Raw genomic sequence first — 20,350 nt, forward strand, 5'->3', positions numbered from 1 at the left:
GGTCTAATTAGTTTGCCTCAGGGTAGTTCCCAAAGATTTTAGGGTGTGTTATTTTTTTTAAGATTTTTATTTATGTGAGAGAGAAAATGGGGCAGAGGGTAAGCAGACTCCCCGTGGAGCAAAGAGCCTGATGCAAGACTCGATCCCAGGAAATCATGACCTGAGACAAAGGTAGACAGTTTAACTGACTGAGCCACCCAGTGCCATAGGGTACGTTTTAAACAGCATATATATAAGTTATCAAAGGAACCTAGTTAAAATGCAGAACCTGAAGTCTGAGATGTGGCATAAGAATTTAGTATTTTGATAAATATTCCAGGCAGGTGATCTGAGCAGAACACTTTGAAAATGTGCTGAGTATTGCTTACAGAAAGTTATTTGACAAAATCATCAATCAGGTGACCAAGTATGGTTTCATAGATCTCTAAAAGGCTGATAACAAAAATGATCTCTTCACCACCTTAAGTAACCCCTATAATCCCATATTTAGATTTCCAAGACTTTTGGCTAAAAAACAACAATCTGAGCAGATTTTGGAAGCACTGATTGACAGAGATGATAGTCAAGCAGAAGGTTTTTTTTTTATAATCCTACATATTAGGTACTTCTAGATTATCCTACCTCTCATACCAGGATCACAAAATTGTATGTATAATCTCTTTAACCAGCGTCTGAACTGCGTTCTGATTCTCTGCTACCTTTGTATAACTTTATAAAATTCACTTTTGGTCTCTATTTTCACATCAAGAACAAGGTTCATTATTAGGGCACTCTGTAGTTGGAATGCAGCAGAACACTGTCAAAATGAATGAAGTCTCTGAACCATATTTAACCCAATAGTGAATATTATGTGATTAAATTGTATGAAGTAAAATACTGGGGAAAGTAATCTATACTTCTAGAAATCAGAATGATGTTTACCCTTGGAGGACATAGGGTGGTTAGTAACTGAAAGGGCATAAGACAGGGTTTCTGGGGTGCTAGTGATACTCTGCTTCTTGATTTGTGTGCTTGTTATACAGGTATGTTTCATTTGTGAAAATTCATTGAGCCATACACTTATGATTTTGTGTACTATTTGAATTTATGAAGTTCATCTGTGAAAAACTACCCCCCCAAAAAGCAGACTAACATGTAAATTCTACATTTTTTTAACTGGACCATTTTATTGCTTTACCTCAATGTTATTCTTTATATATTAGGACTTAGATCTCCTCATTTCTTCTTTACAGTAGTTAGTAATACATTTTTTTGAAATTATAAAAATATTGTTTAATGACATCCTCAAGCATAATTTCTGAAAGAGGCTGCTGCTTTCATGAGAATTCTTGGTTATGCTATATATACACACACACACACACACACACGTATCTTTATCATTTAGAAAGTATTTTATCAAATTTCATACAGTCCATCGTTATTGATTGAGAATAGTCAAATATTGTGCTTAAGGAACTGAAAGATATTGTCTTCTCATAAAACAGTTTTTGAGGCAAGCCAGTATTATCTTTATGATAGGTAGCTTCAATTATGGTGAAGGCAAAAGTCTTAGTTAAGGAAGACAGATAACAATTGGATAGAAAAGGACTCTGAATTATAGAATTCCTAGGATGTCAATCAAATGCTTGGCTTATTTAGCTGAAACCAGATTTAACCTACACCGGGCAGAAGCACTCATTGTGTACAAGTGTTCAATTTCATTAAACTAAAATGGACATCTTACAGATTTTGGAAATGACACATGCCACTTAACCAAGTGGGATAAAAATTACAGATGGAGAAGTTAAAAAAGAATATTAATTCCTTTATAAATGCCTTAGAATTAAGATGTAACTTTGTTGTATCTTATGGAGGTATACTGGAAGAAAGAGTAGGAAATAGCTTTCAAGAAGATTCATGCTGTAAGTGTAATATATATATTTTTTGATAGCAGAAGTACATTGTTAACAAAAATTATAACTTGTACCACTAGTTAAATTTCAAAGCCTACAAATAGAACCCAATAGGAATTTATTATAAATATGATTTAGATAATTTTAGCTGTTTGGGGTGTGATTGTTGATGAACCTAAACACATCCTTTTGAAAGAAAAACAGAAGTTGAAGGCAAAGTCACACAATGTATCCAAGAAAGGAAGAGGGTATTTGGGAAACTGACACTCTAAGTAGGTGACAGATGCAATGAAGTACAGTCTACCTTTCCAAGTGATTGTGGTTTAGAAATTACATACCTTATTAGAGAGTCATTGTTTTCAAAGGTCAGGAATGGAGGGGAAAGGGGTCTCAGTTATATTCCTTCTGCTTCTCTCAAGTCTTTGAGGTCCCTTAGCGCTTCAGGGTTGTTAGTGGCTAACAGTGCAATGGCTTGTACAGTGTTTGTGTTTGTTTTTTACTTTTGTATGAGTTTGCAGTTAACAGAGAGATGAAATTAATCAAAGAAAATAGAGAAGCCTGAGAAAATACTGCTGCTACTTAACTAAACCTCCCTTCTTTCAACTCATACTTGCTTTGCACTAATGAAAAATTGTAACATTTTAATTATACTTATGCTGAATATTTTGTGTTGTCATTTCATCATTACTGTGTTGTTTTGATAAAAATCAAATCCTTTTTATCTTTTAGATCCACGTGAAAGCTCATTTTGATTATGATCCCTCAGATGACCCTTATGTTCCATGTCGAGAATTAGGGCTATCTTTTCAAAAAGGGGATATACTTCATATCATTAGTCAAGAAGATCCAAATTGGTGGCAAGCCTACAGGGAAGGGGATGAAGATAATCAACCTCTAGCTGGGCTTGTTCCAGGTAAAAGACAATATAGTAGAACATACTTAAAAGAACATTTAAAATACAAGCCTTCACAGAGAAAAATTCACTTTTTCATGTCTTTTAAAAAATGATTACTTTTTCATGCAGTTGGGTCTTTATGTGTATTAATAAGGTGACAGAAAGCCATAAATCCTCTGTTTTAAAACACAAAAGCTAAAACTAAATTTTTGTGTATCCTCAGTCATATTTCAGAGAATGAGGAATGAGCTTCTTATACTAACTTCAGAGGATAATGCTGCACCTTTGATGATTCTTCACAGTAACACACAAGACAGTACTCTAGAAATCTTGGAATACTGAATATCCATCTTGTTCTACTTCGTGTTTGTGCTAGATATCAATTTGGTATCTTCTCATCATGACAGACCTAGCCCATAAATATTTAGAACTAGAGTATATTGACTGCTTACATTGAGTTTCTGAAAGTATAGAAGTGCATAAAGGAGATTTCCGTGATATCATTTGTAAATCTTGTTATAGGACAAATAAATGGACCCACCTTAGTTTGAGTTTGATGATGGTTTTAAGTGTTAGAATTAGAAGACTTCTTAAGAGGTCATATTGTCCAGATTGCCATTACAATAGCAGTCTACATATGTATGTACTATAAAAATGTGCCGTAGAAGTACATGACTATAATGTTCTTAAACATTTTAATATGTAACTGACCAAAATTATTTTGTTCCTTTTTTTTCTGAATCTGTCAAAATCAGATACTTACTTTAAAAACCTTTTTTTTTTTTTTTTACTTATTTTTAAATTTTAATGCTCTTAAAATTTCCCCCTCTCCTCATAATTACTTGTTTTTACTTGGAATACAATCTGTATAGCTCCTAAAGATAATGTGGTTATCTATAATACTTCTTATGTGTGTCAAACTCAGTATTAATATTTTTGCTTGTGCTCTTATGAAAATGCACAAAGTTCTGATTATCCCAACATAGATAGAATTTGCTTATTGATTTCTAAGAATCCTTGGCTTGAAACAAAAAAGAACTGGATATAAAAATTTAAAAAGTAGAACTCTAATCCAAAATTTTTAAGTAAAACCACTTTTATCCTTCAGAAAAAATACATTTGACTTTAAGGTAGATAACTGAAAAGAAAATAAAAATCAAAAACCTTGAAAGCCTCCTAAATTAAAATCTTAATTCTGAGAGGGAAACCATTGTATGTTTTTCATTATTTATATCACTGGTAGCTTAAAGGTGGAAATAAAAAAATTACTAAAACATATACATACATACAAAGAAAAGGAGATTAGAAATAATAAAAATGCAAGGGAATATATTGAGGTATATCTTAAAATCAAAAAGTGATGAGTGTTCACTTATTATTTTGTAAAGTTAACTCCTGGAATTAATTGATTTGATTTGAGAGAATTCTAAATGATCCAGAATCAGGATCCAGCATAGTACTTTCCACATAGTAAATGCTCAAAGAAAGCTTTGAAAAATTGAGCTGTTAACATTTTCTAATACTGGTTTATTACTTATCTTTTCTAATAGATGATGTATATATATTTTACTACTACATATCCTAGGACTGGCTGATAGTAAAGTTGAAACTTAATACTTTAAACATTTGGGGGCTTATAATCATAGCTGACATAGGCCCATATGGTAGCAGAAAGATTTAAAAGGGGATATAAGTGAAGAAGAAGAGTTATTTTCCTCCATGGCAGAAAGATTTAAGGGGATATAAGTGAAGAAGAGTTATATTCCCCTTGACTAAAAAACAAAAAAACATATTCTTTTGTCTTAAATTTTACTCTTTTCTTTCTGCTATTAAGGGAAAAGCTTTCAGCAGCAAAGAGAAGCCATGAAGCAAACCATAGAAGAAGACAAGGAGCCAGAAAAATCAGGTTGGACATTTATATTTCTTGGTTTCTTGGGTCTCCATCTGGAACTGTGTTTAAATGTACATATCTGATTTATAATCAGAAATTATTTTCTTTTAAAATCCTAGGAGTATCGGGGTGCCTGGGTGGCTCAGTTGGTTAGGCAGCTGACTTGATTTCAACTCAAGTCATGATCTCAGGGTCCTGGGATCAAGCCCTACATTTGGCTTCCTGCTCAGAGAGGAGTCTGCTTGAGGATTCTCTTTCTCTTCCTCTACTCCTCCCCTGCTCATGCTAGCTTACTTGTGCACTCTCTCTCAAATAAATTAAAAAAAATTGTACATATCAGAAAAGTCAAATATGTATTCATGGGAAGAGTGATATGAGAGGCAAAACTAATTATATTATAACTAAAGAAAGAGGATTTAAGTATTAAAGATCATCTGTAATTTGAGACTAATGGAAAATTACAGCTATTTCCCTGAAAAATAGTTCTATACAACAATATGTGTTTATAAATTTAAATGGAAAACTATTTGAATTCTTCAATTTGAAATACATAGCTTTATTCAAGGAAATAAGTCCTACGTTTACAGTTACGTTTTTGATTGTTCAACAGGAAAGCTGTGGTGTGCAAAGAAGAATAAAAAGAAGAGGAAAAAGGTTTTATATAATGCCAATAAAAATGATGGTGAGTTTGGGCACCTGGGTGGTTTAATCGGGTAAGCATCTGACTCTTGATTTTGGCTCAGGTCATGATCTCGGGGTCATGAGATCAAGCTCTGAGTTGGGCTCCATGCTGGGCGTGAAGCTTGCTTAAGATTGTCTCTCTTCTCTCTCTCTCTGCCCCTTTGCCCCTCTCCCCCTCACCCCAAAAATAATGGTGAGCTCTACTCTTAGATATAGCTGGATTTATATCTGGAAGAGGTCCATATCCCACACATGAAAGAAATTAAACTGTTTTCAGGGAGTTATATTTCTAGTCCTGTTTTACTGCTTAATGTTACATATATGCTTAAGAAAGTCTTCAGCAGAAATTATTTTCTTTTGAAATCTTATGAATAATGTAGCATTTTGAATTTAGAGAAAAACTAGCATAAAAACTATAGTTTAGCATTATATAGTGTTATATTGCTAGTTTCCTGTTTTTCCTACTTTATTTGTGAAATTAATATATACCTCTAACAAATTACAAAAACATAGTTGTATTTTAAGTAAAAATGAGTATTTTGTCTGTAATAATTCATGTCACCAAGGCAACCCATTCTACAGAGCCTGCTGCCTGCTGACTGAGTCAGGCACATAGGAGAGTTGTTTTTTGTTTGTTTTTGTTGTTGTCGTTGTTACTAGGATTAAAAAAGTTTTTATTATAGCTTCTCTTCAAATCAAAGGCTTTAATAACACAGGGCTTGTAGTCCCTAGTGACAGCAGTCTGCTGGACTTGAGTGATGACTAATTGTCTATTAGGCACCTCCTATCTGAGTTCAACAGTTTCCACCACATCCAGTTTTTATAAACCCAGACTGATTTTACTGCTTTTCATTGCCTTCTTGATTGGTCCTTAAGTGCATTAGAATTTGCTACCCCTCCTTTGGTTCTGGTCAGAAAGAAACCAAATCAATAAAGCAAAGGCACTGTTTAACTTCCTATACAATTTATAAGGCTTATTCTCTTAATACCTTGAGAAATTTTTTTAGCATAAACATGAAAATAAAATTTTACAGGTTATTGAAAAATCCCATTTAAAACTAAATCTGAAAAAAAAAATAAATAAAATAAAACTAAATCTGAGATTCAATCTACTTTTTTTCTAAAATAAGCATCTTTAATACTAATTGAAACATTGTATAACTCAGATTTATTGAATTTTTAATCCTTTCCTCTATATTTAGGTAAGTGATTAATACCTGTTTCTTTATCCTTTGAAACACACTAAATTGGTTCTGCTCTAATAGCTATTATACTATAGAAAACCTGCAAATCTAAAGCATGCAGATATATAACTCTTTATAAATAAAAATACTGCCACAGTCTGTACATGTTAAAAGAAAGAACTCTGGGGCAGCCCCAGTGGCCCAGCAGTTTCGCACCGGCCCAGGGCGTGATCCTGGAGACCCGGATTGAGTCCCGTGTCAGGCTCCCAGCATGGAACCTGCTTTTCCCTCTGCCTGTGTCTCTGCCTATCTCTCTCTCTCTCTCTCTCTCTGACTAAATAAATAAAATCTTTAAATAAAAAAAAAGAAAGAACTCTGATTTTTCAGAGGGCAAGGCATTTTGGCATTTTGGGAAGGGCAGGAAATACATTTCATAATGGCGTCATTGTAACATATTTTTATAAATAATAACTATCATTTATAATAACCGTTCTCTTCCAGGGGCAGTAACTATATGCTTTAGAAACCTTCATCCATTTAGGTCTAACAAATTCCTTGAGATTATAATGAATATATTGAAGTTCAGATATTAAAGATCCGCTTAAGTTCTTAAAGCTACTATATAGTTGAGCTAGAATTTCGATAGTTTGAGTTCCTGCTCAGCATTCTGTACTAAGCACTGGCAAAACCAAGATGCCTGCCTGCCCCCATGGAACTTACAGTTGAATGTGACTACACATCTTATGCTCTCTCCTGGTCAGGGAAAGTAATAATGAGTGAGAAGATGGCAGGCTGCTTGTTGTCTGCGTTTGTTTCTTACAACTTGACAGCTCTGAATTCATCTGGATTGTGGGCTTTAGGGATGTTATCCTACATATCACAGTTTATACGTCTTCTTAAATCATGAACTCAGGTTAATATTAGTATTCCAAGTTTGGATAGCACAGTTACGACTTGTTTTCACGTTCTATAGTCACAAAAAAGTGTTCCTACTTTCTCTGATTACATTAGTTTGTAGCTGCTATTTTAAATGTATATCTATGCCAGGTATTGTACTCAGCATATATAGTGTGTCTGATCCTTAAGCCAACCCTCTGAGTGCTGTATTAGTATCCCTGTTTAACAAAAATGACAGACCATTTGCTCATTAGTTCCTCCAGTGGTTACCCCACCCTCTGTCAAAGTATTGGCTGTAAACTATTTTACAGCACAAGCAGTGTATTTTTATTGTATTAAAACATTCAACTTAAAAAAAGAGAAGGAATAAATACTTCTAGAAGGATTAATATATTGTCTGTTTTGTTTTCATAGTATCTGGGAAGGAAAATATTTATATAATCCTACCTGATTATTACTTATCTTGATCCAAAGGGTTAAATGTTTTTAATAATAAATTTTGTTTCTTTCTAATTGTTTTGGAATATCTATGAGTTTATCTTTATTACATGGTAATAATTCTATCTGAAGTGTTTAATTTTTATCTTTTTCAAAGATTATGACAATGAAGAGATCTTAACTTATGAGGAAATGTCACTTTATCATCAGCCGGCAAATAGGAAAAGACCTATCATTTTGATTGGTCCACAGAACTGTGGCCAGAATGAATTGCGTCAGAGGCTCATGAACAAAGAAAAAGACCGTTTTGCATCTGCAGTTCCTCGTAAGTTTGGATGCATTCCCATTTTCCTGTACTTTTCAGTGTACTATCTTAGAACCTAACTGGAGGGAAATTTTTCATCCAATTTATCAAAAATAGTTTTACCCAGGAAAAAGGAACTTTGTTTTAAGAAAATCTTTCGGGAATTTGTAACTCAAGGTAGTCGTTATTGAGAAATTTTGGGGTTTTTTCTATGGTACTAATTATTCTCTAAATGAATTTTAATTTGGTTATCCTAAAATTCCCTGTTCAATATGGAATCAGCTCCTGGCTTTTAAACTTATGCAGAGATAGAAATTTATTTATTTATTTATTTATTTATTTATTTATTTATTTATTTATTTATAGATTTTATTTATTTATTCATAGAAACAGAGAGAGAGGCAGAGGGAGAAGCAGGCTCCACACAGGGAGCCCGACGTGGGACTTGATCCTGGGTCTCCAGGATCACACCCCAGGCTGCAGGCAGCGCCAAACCGCTGCGCCACCAGGGCTGCCCAGAAGATAGAAATTTAGACCTAATCCCTGAACACAGAAATTCTGTTTAGATTATATAGTACTTAGGGGGTGGGAGAGTTGAAAAAAAAAAAAAAAGATTATGCAGTGCTTAATCTTAGGAAATAAACTTTAGGAAAGGATGAGTAGCAGTGTTTAAGATACTAAAACCACGTTTTTTTGTTCGTTTCTTAGTCTAGAAATAAAACAAATCATTGTTAAACCATGGGTTTTTAAGATTTCCTCAATTCACCTTTTTACATTTAATCTATCTTATAAAACTGAAATTTTTCCTGACTAGCAGAATTATCCCCCTGCTTACTCTGACCCATGCCGCTATTTTTACCTGATTTTGTTTGCCTAGATACAACTCGGAGTAGGCGAGACCACGAAGTAGCTGGTAGAGATTACCACTTTGTTTCACGGCAAGCATTTGAGGCAGACATAGCAGCTGGAAAGTTCATTGAACATGGTGAATTTGAGAAAAATTTGTATGGAACCAGCATAGATTCAGTACGGCAAGTGATCAACTCTGGCAAAATCTGTCTTTTAAGTCTTCGTACACAGGTAAATAAATTTCTCATACATTTTTCCCCCCACTGATCCTGTGTTTTTTTTAGTGGACCAAAGAGCTTAGTCTCTATTGTTTCTTTTTTTTTTTTTTTTTTTTAATTTTTTATTTATTTATGATAGCCACACAGAGAGAGAGAGAGAGGCAGAGACACAGGCAGAGGGAGAAGCAGGCTCCATGCACCTGGAGCCCGACGTGGGATTCGATCCCAGGTCTCCAGGATCGCGCCCTGGGCCAAAGGCAGGCGCTAAACCGCTGCGCCACCCAGGGATCCCTCTATTGTTTCAATTATAAACATTTGACCGTAAGAAAAGAATATTTTTACTAAATACCTTCAGGATTCCTCATATTACTCGGGCTAACATATTTATCAAAGAACTTAGAGTTGTTAAGCATGTTGTCTTAATTAATGATGTTTCAGATAGAAAAGGTCATGTTCCTATAATCCCCGTTTTGGTAGAGTGCTTCAGTTTAGGAACACATAGTCATGCAATGGCTAAGGCAGGGTGAAAACCAGTCTCCTGATTCAAATAGTCTGCTTTTTCTCAGGTATACTTTTCCAGAACTTCTTTTGTGTATGTATGTGGAGTTCTTCCTATTCTGATTGCATTTAGACCCCAGCACATGGTAACATTACTGCTTATTTCTACTTCCTCCGGAAAGGATTTTGAATATGGTTATTTATAATCTTTAGGTGAGCTTCTTAGAGGATATTTTAGCATCACAGTTGTAGACCTTCAGTGTCATTCTTTTTTATTTTATTATATAAACAGGGCAAGCTAATTTGTGTGTGTGTGTGTGTGTGTGTGTGTGTGTGTTACAGCTACACAATATATTCTTACAGTGAATGGTAGGATCGGAAAATATTTTGAATTGTTTGTTACAGAGATGCTTGGAAACACTCATAGGCAATGTTTGTTTTTTTAATGACATTATTATTCCAAGTATATTATTGGGAAGTAGTTAAATGATGAAAATGACTGTAAAGATCCAAAATATCTTTTTTTTTTAGTCCTTGAAGACTCTCCGGAATTCAGACTTGAAACCATATATTATCTTCATCGCACCACCTTCACAAGAAAGACTTCGGGCATTATTGGCCAAGGAGGGCAAGAATCCAAAGGTAGAGTTATTATAGTGTTGTACCATTCCATTGAAAGAAAACATGAAACAGGCATCACCTAATATGTCACACTGCTTAAAAGCTACATTAGCTTGAGCTTTCAAACTGGTTATTCTTTCTGCCATATCACTTTTCCCAAAATTGCTCTTGTTGCCTCTGGCTGGATTGTGGCAGCTCTATAAAGTAGGGGGCTTCTCTTACTGTTCTCCACACATTCCCTATTGCTACCCCAAATGTATAATACCTTTGGCACTCCTTAAAACACCCTTAATCTTCTTTACATCGGTTATTTCCAGTAGGGATTATGTAACCCCCTGCCCTCTTCCCCCAAGAAAACTTCTCTGCAGATTCTTAGGAATTACCCACTTTTCTTTGCAGATATTCTGCATATGTGGGGAGCCAGAATTGGGTGCTCTCACTTTTCTCTTCTTTTTTCTCATTGAAATTTATGTTCTATTTGTCTTCTCAGTCTTCTCATATGATCTGAAAGGTAAAAAAATTATTTTAGAAACTGGACATGGTTGAGGTTAGTTCACATTTTACTAAACATTAATAATAAAATTATTATATACTAATGTATTGATCGGAAAGCACTGACTTTATTTAAATGTGTGAAATGAAAACTGTCAAGTGACTTACTGTATCAAAATAACAGACTTTTCCTTGGTTTTGCTGATTTCTTAAATTTTTTTTTTTTTTACAGAGGAATCAGTTTTCCTTATTTCATTTGCTCTCTAAATCTCCTTAAAGCCATAAATACACATAACACTCTTCTTTATAAAATCCTTAAAAGTCATTAAAAGTGGGGTGCCTGGGTGACTCAGTTAAGCATCTGCCTTTGGCTCAGACCATGATCCTGGGGTCCTGGGATCGAGCCCTGCATCAGGCTCCCAGCTCAGCGAGGAATCTGCTTCTCCCTGTCCCTCTACCCCTGCCCCTGCTCTCTCAGATAAATAAAATATTTTTTAAAAAGAGGTCATTAAAAGCATACTATTACTCCTTTCTTATGATTCTTGGCTATACAGCATAACCACCAACCCTCTTTCTTCCTCCCCAAGATAGGTCTTTTTTCATTCTTGGTCTATTCATATTTCTTTTTTTTTTTTTTTTAAGATTTTTAAAATTTATTTATTCATGAGAGACACACAAGAGAGAGGCAGAGACACAGGCAGAGGGAGAAGCAGGCTCCCTGCATGGAGCCTGATGTGGGACTCAATCCTGGGACTCCGGGATCATGCCCTGAGCCAAATGCAGACGCTCAACTGCTGAGCCACCCATGCATCCCTCATGTTTATTATTCAATCTATATGTGAAGATTGTATTTTTCAGGGTCTTAGGCTATAGACAAATAAGGATTTTTCCATCCTACATGATACACACAACTCTGGTTGATCTGTTTAGGCTAAATGATCAGCTGGCTAAAGTAGTGTTCACCCTTTTTTATGTTTGCAACACAATTGTGAGTTCATAAATTAATGGAATCAGAGTACCTGCTGTTCTTAGCATTTGGGATGATACAGAAAAAAATGGGACATGGCCACTGGCTGTTCTTGAGTGGGATCACAATAAAGAAAATAAAACTAAAACTATGAAACTTAGTGCCCAGTAACTACTTTGGTAGACCAGAAATACCATGGTCATTGAAGGAAAAGGGTGGACCAGAGTGAGCTTCCTCCTACTTATTCAGCCTAATTTTTCTATTTTCTAATATGCACACTTTTTGTTATGTTTTTCTTCTCCAAGGATTCAGTATCCTGCAAGGGCTATATAAGATTCCAAAATATGTTAGGCAACTTTCTTTGGGTTGGTGGTGCCAGGTAATGTTCTCATGGGATTATTTATACTATTATTTATTTTGAATTAGCTATCCCATATTGAGTAAGGTGTAGAAAAGATACCAATTACCAATTATAACTGCAGGGAGCCCAATGCAGCACTCGATCCCAGGACCCCAGGATCATGACCTGAACCAAAGGCAGACACTCAACCACTGAGCCACCCATGTGCCCCTAATTATACATATTTTTAAAGGAAGAACTTAATCAGTACCAAAATGTTTTAACACTTTACAGTATGTTTGATTTTCTAATGAGAATTCTCTGATTTTTAAAAATTAACTTCATTGAAATTATTTTATGTTCAATTAAATACGTACATTTTATTTGTGTAATGTGAGTCTGGCAAAGTGTATACCTGTGTCACTACCATGCCAGTAGAGATTTAGAACATCTTCATCACTCTAGAAAATTGTCTCATGTTTCTTTGAAGTTAATACCCTTCCATTCTTCCCTAGGCAATCACTAGTGCTTTGTCACTGTAGATTTATTTTGTCTCTCCTAGAAATTCATATAAATGGAACCATAGAGTATATTTAAGTTTACGTCTGACTTTTGATCAACATAATGTTTTTGAGATTCATCACTGTTGCATCAAACAGTAGTTCATACCTTCATATTGCTGAGTGGTATACCATGAGCTTAATATATCACAATGTATTCATCAGTTAAAAATTATTTGGGTTCTTTCCAATTCTGAGCTAGTATGATTAAAGCAGCTCTAAGCATTCATAATCTTTTAATGGACATCTATGTTGTTTCTCTTGAATTGCTGGATCAAATGGTAAGTGTATGTTTTAACTGTATAAAGCTGCAAAACTATTTTAAATCAGTTTGGTGCCATTTGTTCCACATCCTTTCCAGATTTTGCTTTTTGTTAACGTTTTTTGCCATTCTGATAGGTGTGATGTGTTACCATTAAGGTTTTCATTTGTATTTTCCTGATGAGTAAGGATAGTGTCTTTCCATGTAGTTATTTAAGCATATTCTTTTGTGAAATGTCTTTTTAAAAATAAATTGGGTTATTTTCTGAGTTGTAAAAATTCTAATATATTTTCTCAGAAAAAAAAAATTTTTTTTTCAGATTTTTTATTTACTCATGAGAGACACAGAGAGAGAGAGAGAGACAGAGACAGAGACACAGGCAGAGGGAGAAGCAGGCTCCATGCAAGGAGCCCGATGTGGGACTCGATCCTGGATCTCCAGGATCATACCCCAGGCTGCAGGCGGCGCTAAACCGCTGCGCCACCGGGGCTGCCCAGAAAAATTTTTAATGATATCTTTTGAAGATCACAAGTGTCTAAGCTGTGTACTTTTTCATTTTTCTTAAAATGATTTTTGTTTACAGTCTTAAAAAATTTGCCTGCTCCATGATTATAAAGATTTTATCCTGTTTTCTTGTAAAACCTTTCTTGTATTCGCTTTTACTTTTAGGCCTGAATTTGTTTAGGGTGGTGGTTGGTTTGGTGTTTATTTTTGTTTTGTTTTTTAACACACATGGATATTCAATTGCTGTAGCATTATCTGGAAAAGACTATCCTTTTTTCTGCTGAATTATATTGGCACCTTTTTAAAAAATGACGTGGTCAAATATGTAGCAGACAGGGTGGGGATTATTTCTGGACTCTTTCCTTTGTTTATGCTAATATCACAGTCTTGATTACTGCAGCTTTATTTTAAGTCTCAAAAAAAGTCATAAAAAGGAATGAAGTACTCATACATTGTACAACATGGATGAACCTTGAAAGCATTATAAGTGAAAGAAGCCAGTCACAAAAGACCATTTTGTGGAATGTCCAGAATAGGCAAATCTATAAGGACCTAAAGTAGATTAGTGGTTGCCTACAGCTGGGAATTGGTAGAAAATGGGGTGTGACTGCCTATGGATATGAGGTTTTTGGCTGGGGAGAGGGGGTGGGTGATGAAAATACTCTGAAATTGTGGTGTTGATTGCACAACTCTGTGACTATATTAAAAACAATTAAAATTGTTCATTTAAAATGGGTAAATTATAAATGAATTTTATCTCAAGTAAATCATTACCGAGGAAGAAAAGTCTTAGCAAGGGTTTCTATAGAAATTGAAAAGATGATTTTAAAATTTATATGGAAATTAAAAGAAATAACCAGAAACTAGAAACTAGAAAAATAACTAAGCCAGTGGGGGGCATTGGTACCTGGGTGGCTCAGTCATTTAAGTGTCTAACTTTTGGTTTTGGTTCAGGTCATGATCTCAGGGTCATGAGATGGAGCAAGCATTGTGCTGGGCTTTTCACTCAGTGGGGAGTCTACTTGAGATTCTTTTTCTACCCCCCCCCCCCCCACCACAGTGCTCTCTTCACTTTCAAATAAATCTTAAAGGAAAAAACTAAGTCAGAGGCCTTTGGTCTTTGTTAATATTCTTATTTGTCTCTTTTCTAGTTAATTGACCTATACTTATTTTGGCTTTAATTTGCACTTGCTCTAGTTTCTGAAGAAAACTTAGATTTTTAAGTCGTCTTTTCTAATATGAAGGTATAAATTTCCCTCTAAACAGTTGCTTAATTGCATTGTACAAATTTTGAGGTTGTCTTTCATTATCACTTTGTTAGAAATATTTTCTCATTCCCTGTCATTTTCTTCTTGAACACATAGGTTATTTAGAAGTATGTAATTTCCACATATTTGGAGATTAAAAAAAAATTTACTGATTTATAATTTCATTGTGGTGAGAGAACATAGTCTGTAAAGATGTGAATCTTTCAGAAATGTTTGTACTTTATTTTGTGACCCAACATCAGTTCTATCTGGGCGCATGTTCCATGCACAATGCTGAGAATGTATAAAGGATGGTGTATCTTACTGCCATTTTTTTCCACCTGTGTTTAATTTCCTTTGGTATTTCCGGTACTGCTTTTTTATCAGTCATACAGTAAAAGTGTTGAACAAAAATAAGTCCTCAGTTTTAACTCTATGAAATGGTGCTAATCAGGAAGGAGCTGTGTTCCTCACTGGATGCAGAATGTAAATAATCAGTTAATCTGATTGCAGAATCTCTCTACTAGAATGGGGGCCCGAGAGTGGTAAACTGATAGTATCGAACTGTTATAGTCTATTTTGCCTATAGGCGAATTTTTTCAGTCCAAAACTTTTTGAGCAAAAATAATTTTGTTTCATCTTAGTCATGAATTGTGATTTGAAAAATAGTTGGAAATTAAAACCTAAATTAAAACAAAATAAATGGGGGAGCCTGGGTGGCTCAGTTGGTTAAGTGTCGGCCTCGGCCTTCTGCTTGGGTCATGATCCTCAGGGTCCTGGGACTGAGCCCTGTGTTGGGCTCCCTGCCCAACGAGGAGTCTGCTTCTCCTTCTCTCTCTGGCCCTCCCCCTGCTTGTGCTCTCTCTTGTTACTCTCTCAAATAAATAAAAACTTTAAAATAGAAACAAATGGTATAAACCATTTTGGCAAAAGACAAAATAATGCTTTAAATTTGATAAAAACTAGGTGGATTGGCTATTTATGTGAATCTGTGTGAGATGTAGGGCTTTACATTTCAACTCTAGCACCACAAAGTTTAGATTCTGTTTTGACTTCTGGAATGTTCTTCCAATAATCTTGAGATTTGAGTAAGCCCAAGTTTTAGCAAGACTGTTACAGTGTGTTTAGTTAGAATGATGTAGTAGAGTCCCCTAGGAAACAAAGGGTTCTTCTGTGTACCGCAGCCAGATGCACAACATTCCAGAATGAAAATTAGAGAGCCACACAAGAAACTGCCTCAGGACAAGCCAGAGATGTCATATTTTTAATGTTTCCTACTGTTACAGAAGCTCAACAAGTTGAATAAGTTCTGTATTGTGGGTCCAATGTAATACTGGTGTGTGACTTTCATATCTGAGATGTTTGGACTTGAGTTAAATTAGTTCTCTTCATTGACAGGTGATTTTGGGGTAGTTTTACTTTCTTGAACACATGTGCATGGTAATCAGAGTGTTCTGAATAAGTTCCACACCCTGCCTTACCACCTACTCATCTATATGAAACAGCTACTTCCTTTACCAGTGTAGTAGTCTGTTTTGTATCATTTCCCAAACTCATCTTCAGATACTTTTTTGCATCTTTAAAGACCACCTTTGTGTACTGAAAACAGAGAAGCAGTTTAAAGCCAAGTAATTCCCCCAAAACATGAGATTAAATCTTGGGTTGACCAGCAGTGTTTTCATAGGATACCCATTTCATTCTATTGATCTTTCCTTTTCCCATGTTCATCCTGCCGAACTCTGCAACAGATATAAAGGACAGTGCATCTTTATAAAGCCAAGAGTAGATGGCATTTTGGGTTCTACCAACCTTGTTTCAACCAGAAAGCTTCACTCTGTATTAGAAAAGATGTTATTTTTTAGGGAAAGGTTATGATGCCCCAAAATGCTTGAAAACAAATGTCTGTAGGGAATCCTAAGTAATAGTCTTGGCTTTTGAAGCCTCTAGTCTAGTGGGTAAAACAGCTACATGAAAACCTGAGTAGCAGTATAAACAAGTTATATTGAGTCCCAAATGATTCAGTATGAATCCTGAAGACACCAGAGCAAAGGAAATCACTGAGCCCATGAAAGGGTTGAAGAGGAGCTCCTGAAGGGGGACATATTTTGAGACAGCAAGCAATATAAGATTATTTTTTGTTTTTGAATCATCTCTGACTCATTGTGTTTTGATAAGGAATGGAATTACCTCAGTTTTTGTCTTCTCTTTACAGCCTGAAGAGTTGAGAGAAATCATTGAAAAGACTAGAGAGATGGAGCAGAACAATGGCCACTACTTTGACACAGCAATTGTGAATTCAGATCTTGATAAAGCCTATCAGGAATTGCTTAGGTTAATTAACAAACTTGATACTGAACCTCAGTGGGTGCCGTCCAGTTGGCTGAGGTGAGGGAAACATCCATTCTGTGGTATAATTGGACTTGATCTGGCAACTGCCACTAGGAAGAGAGCCCTGATACTTGAGCAAGACCCTGAGGTGGCAGGCCGAATAAGCTGTAGACCTGTTCTTTGATCTCAAACTGGTGAGAAAATCCCCTTAGGCAATTTGTGCATAGCAGTCTTTATTCACTGTACGTGGCTTTAGAGGTTCTTGCCTCCTCTGGGGATTCTAAATGGAAGCTTTCAGCAGACCAGTTCCATTTCATCTATGTAAAAACCTTTTAATTCTATTTTCACCTAAGTCTTTTGTCTGGTTTTTCCTTGAAAAACTTGTGTGTATATACACAGCAGTCCATGTCTCACGTAGTTAAAAATATTGATGCTATTTAACAGTTAACTTAAGAACTTCATGGGAATGGGAGGGGGGACTGTGCTTCTGTGCACTGGGCAGGACAGTATTTGGTTAGAAAGCTGGTTTTGTTACCAAAAATATTTTCCTAAAAAGTTAAACAAAAAAAAAAAAAGTGCCATTTTGGTCTCAACCTACTCTGTTAGGCTTGAATTCATTTATATGTCTTTTAAGTCTAAAACATTCCATTAGAATTACCAGTTTTTTAGCTCAGACTTTGTGGATCAGATTTCACTGCACACAACAGATTGTGATCTAGCTAAACTATAGCATATGCTGATCTTTTTAATGATTTTCTGAATTTTTTGCTCAAATTGTCACAAGTGATTCTATAACCTTGTTTCCTTTCTGTGATATGCATAGTACAAGAGAATGTAGAAGTTACACTTTTATGAATGGCAGATGGTCATATAAACTTGATGGTTAATTTCTTTCTCATGATGCAAATAGTTTTTCATATATATGAGAGGACATAGCACCTTTGACAGTTTTGCATTTTTATATATGAACATAGTATAATTTGATGACTATACCATATATAGGTAATAAACTGGAATTCTGGATGAATATAGCTGCTACTGTATACTAATATTTAATAAGTTGACAAATGGTCATTGATAACACTTGTTCAGCATTGGAATAAAATTATAGCCAAGGGGAAATACTCTAACAATTGACTTTGAGATCACAAGGAAAGGATGACCTGAAAGTCATTTGAACATTATAGGAAAAGAACATGGGGAGGGTCAGGGGTGAGGGGTGGTTGAGCATACAGAAGCAGGTTTTTATTCTATCAAGTTCTGCCTCTTAGAACCAGAATGCAGTGGCTTGCTGTTTAAGCTAATGGGATTTTCTTTTCACTGTCTCTATAGCTATAGCTTTAAAATTCAACTTCTGTAACTGGCATGGAAAGTTCATTTGTAGTCTTTTCAAGCCTTTAGGGATGGTATGATGTGTGTCAAACGACCTCAAATGTGAATGTCTTGATTTTATTTTTAGGACTTTAGCTATAGCATTTCCTGTTCCCAAAGCTAAACACTGGAATAACAACATAGAGTTGTCACTTAATTTAACATAAGCAGTTGTTTTTAATGAGTAGTTTGTCCTGGTGTTGTGTATATATTTGATTTCTATGTAATTTTACTTGAACAAATGTAGATAGTTTATGTTTTCTTTGTTCAAATTTGCATGGCCTTGAAGTTGGCTGCAATGTGTGTCTTACACGGAAATACTTTCAAGCTAACCGTTCCTTAGGAAGAAAGTAACTAATGTTCCTGGGTCAAGGGAAGGAATGCCATACATCCTATCTTTTCAGATCTGAAACACTCCAGCTTAGGACAGAGAAAACCAAGGAATTATTAGCACTTAATCTTCTCAGTTTTCCAGTTTGCTTTCTCCTAAGGAATGATGGGTAGTCTATGGTAGACAGTGGAGTTTTATGAGCTGCTTTTCATAACTGAAAACTGTTTCAATCCCAAGATCTAAAAGGTTGGCAGTTTAGCTGTTGTGCCAGTTCCTGAGTTAGCATACAGACCGTAGAGCCACACTAGGGCCCTGTGCTTTCACAAGCAAATCCCCTACCAAGGCACGTGTGCAAGTTATCGTACACTTTTAAGTAATCTAAGCTGACAAGTGATTTTAGAGGTCAGTGAAGTCCTGCGGTTCTCTCCTTATCAGCAATGGAATAGGGATAAAAATGTTTATGTTCCAAAATTTCCTCAGTCCTAGTGACATGAATGTGTTGATACGCAACACAGTCCCTAAACAAAGTGAAAACTTAGTTGTTGCTGACTTCCTTTAAAAAAAAAAAAAAGTCTTGCTATACACTCAGTTGTCCAACTGCTCTGGCCAGTTCCATTCTATGTCCTTTGTGGTTCTGATTGGAGACCCCAGTGTGGGGGAGGTCTTACCCACTTACAGGAATGAGATCAATAGCTAATAAAATGCACGTTAGTTCAAATAAGGAAATACCTTTGCTAAATTTTCATAAGTCAGAACAAATGAAAAATATTTAGGCTAATCCAGATTTGCTTTATATGGAGAGTATGTCTGGATTTTTTCCTTTTCTCATGGCCTAAGGAATAAGTATTGATAAGGAATAATTTGAATGTAATTTTGTGAATGTGTATGGAAAATATAAACCAGGGATTTAGCCTTAAAAAAAGGTAACCTTTTTGACATCTATTGTTAATCCTCCTTTGTACTCCTATCTTGTATCTGCACTCTTATTTTGAGTTGTCATACTGCACACTGTATTGTAAAAACGAAGTAAAAGTATATTTCAAATAAAATCACTTGAGTATGTTCGGTGTTTACATCCTTTGCTATTCAATGTTTCAACTCACCTAACCACCCCGTCTTCAAGTTTTGGCCAGAAATAAGTCCATTGGAACCTCTGCATGAATCATAAAATACCTTCATGATACCTTCATACCTTCATAATAATCTTCATGGTGGGGGAGTGCCCCCTATTGGCACGGATGTAGGTTCAATTTCCTTGTTTTAAGATAGCTTAACACTGTGAACTTAAGCATTTTCTAGGGGAAAAGGTATGTAATACTCGGGCAAATTCTACTTATATGCAGCCGCCAAGGATTGAGGGACAGAGGCTAGGATTGTTCTATATTGAGTTGACAAATCTAGAACATTAACTTTTCTACTGTACCACTCCAGATTTCTGAAAGAAGACAATCATACCAACAGAAAGTGTCACACATACACACACACGTGCTACCCATCTGGCTTTCTATTCCTGATTCTTTCCTTCACCTATGGATAGTATCACCCTGCACAACAAATTCTGTTCACTGTTTTCTTCTGAT

General features: G+C 35.4%; 1 protein-coding gene across 8 annotated transcripts in view; it reads left to right on the top strand.

The window, feature by feature from the left end:
* Window positions 1-19,843, top strand: part of PALS1 (protein associated with LIN7 1, MAGUK p55 family member) — a 75,255-nt gene extending 55,412 nt beyond the window's left edge. For all 8 annotated transcript variants that reach the window (XM_072838982.1, XM_072838986.1, XM_072838988.1 and 5 more), the window contains 7 exons: window positions 2,622-2,805; window positions 4,622-4,693; window positions 5,289-5,360; window positions 8,036-8,203; window positions 9,060-9,262; window positions 10,279-10,389; window positions 16,953-19,843. In XM_072838982.1, coding sequence (XP_072695083.1) covers window positions 2,622-2,805; window positions 4,622-4,693; window positions 5,289-5,360; window positions 8,036-8,203; window positions 9,060-9,262; window positions 10,279-10,389; window positions 16,953-17,129 — 987 coding nt within the window. In that variant the 3' untranslated portion in view covers window positions 17,130-19,843. The remainder of the gene's footprint in view (window positions 1-2,621; window positions 2,806-4,621; window positions 4,694-5,288; window positions 5,361-8,035; window positions 8,204-9,059; window positions 9,263-10,278; window positions 10,390-16,952) is intronic.
* The last annotated feature ends 507 nt before the right edge of the window (window positions 19,844-20,350 follow it).

Source organism: Canis lupus, chromosome 9 (assembly GCF_048164855.1).
Source record: "Canis lupus baileyi chromosome 9, mCanLup2.hap1, whole genome shotgun sequence".
NCBI lineage: Eukaryota > Metazoa > Chordata > Mammalia > Carnivora > Canidae > Canis > Canis lupus.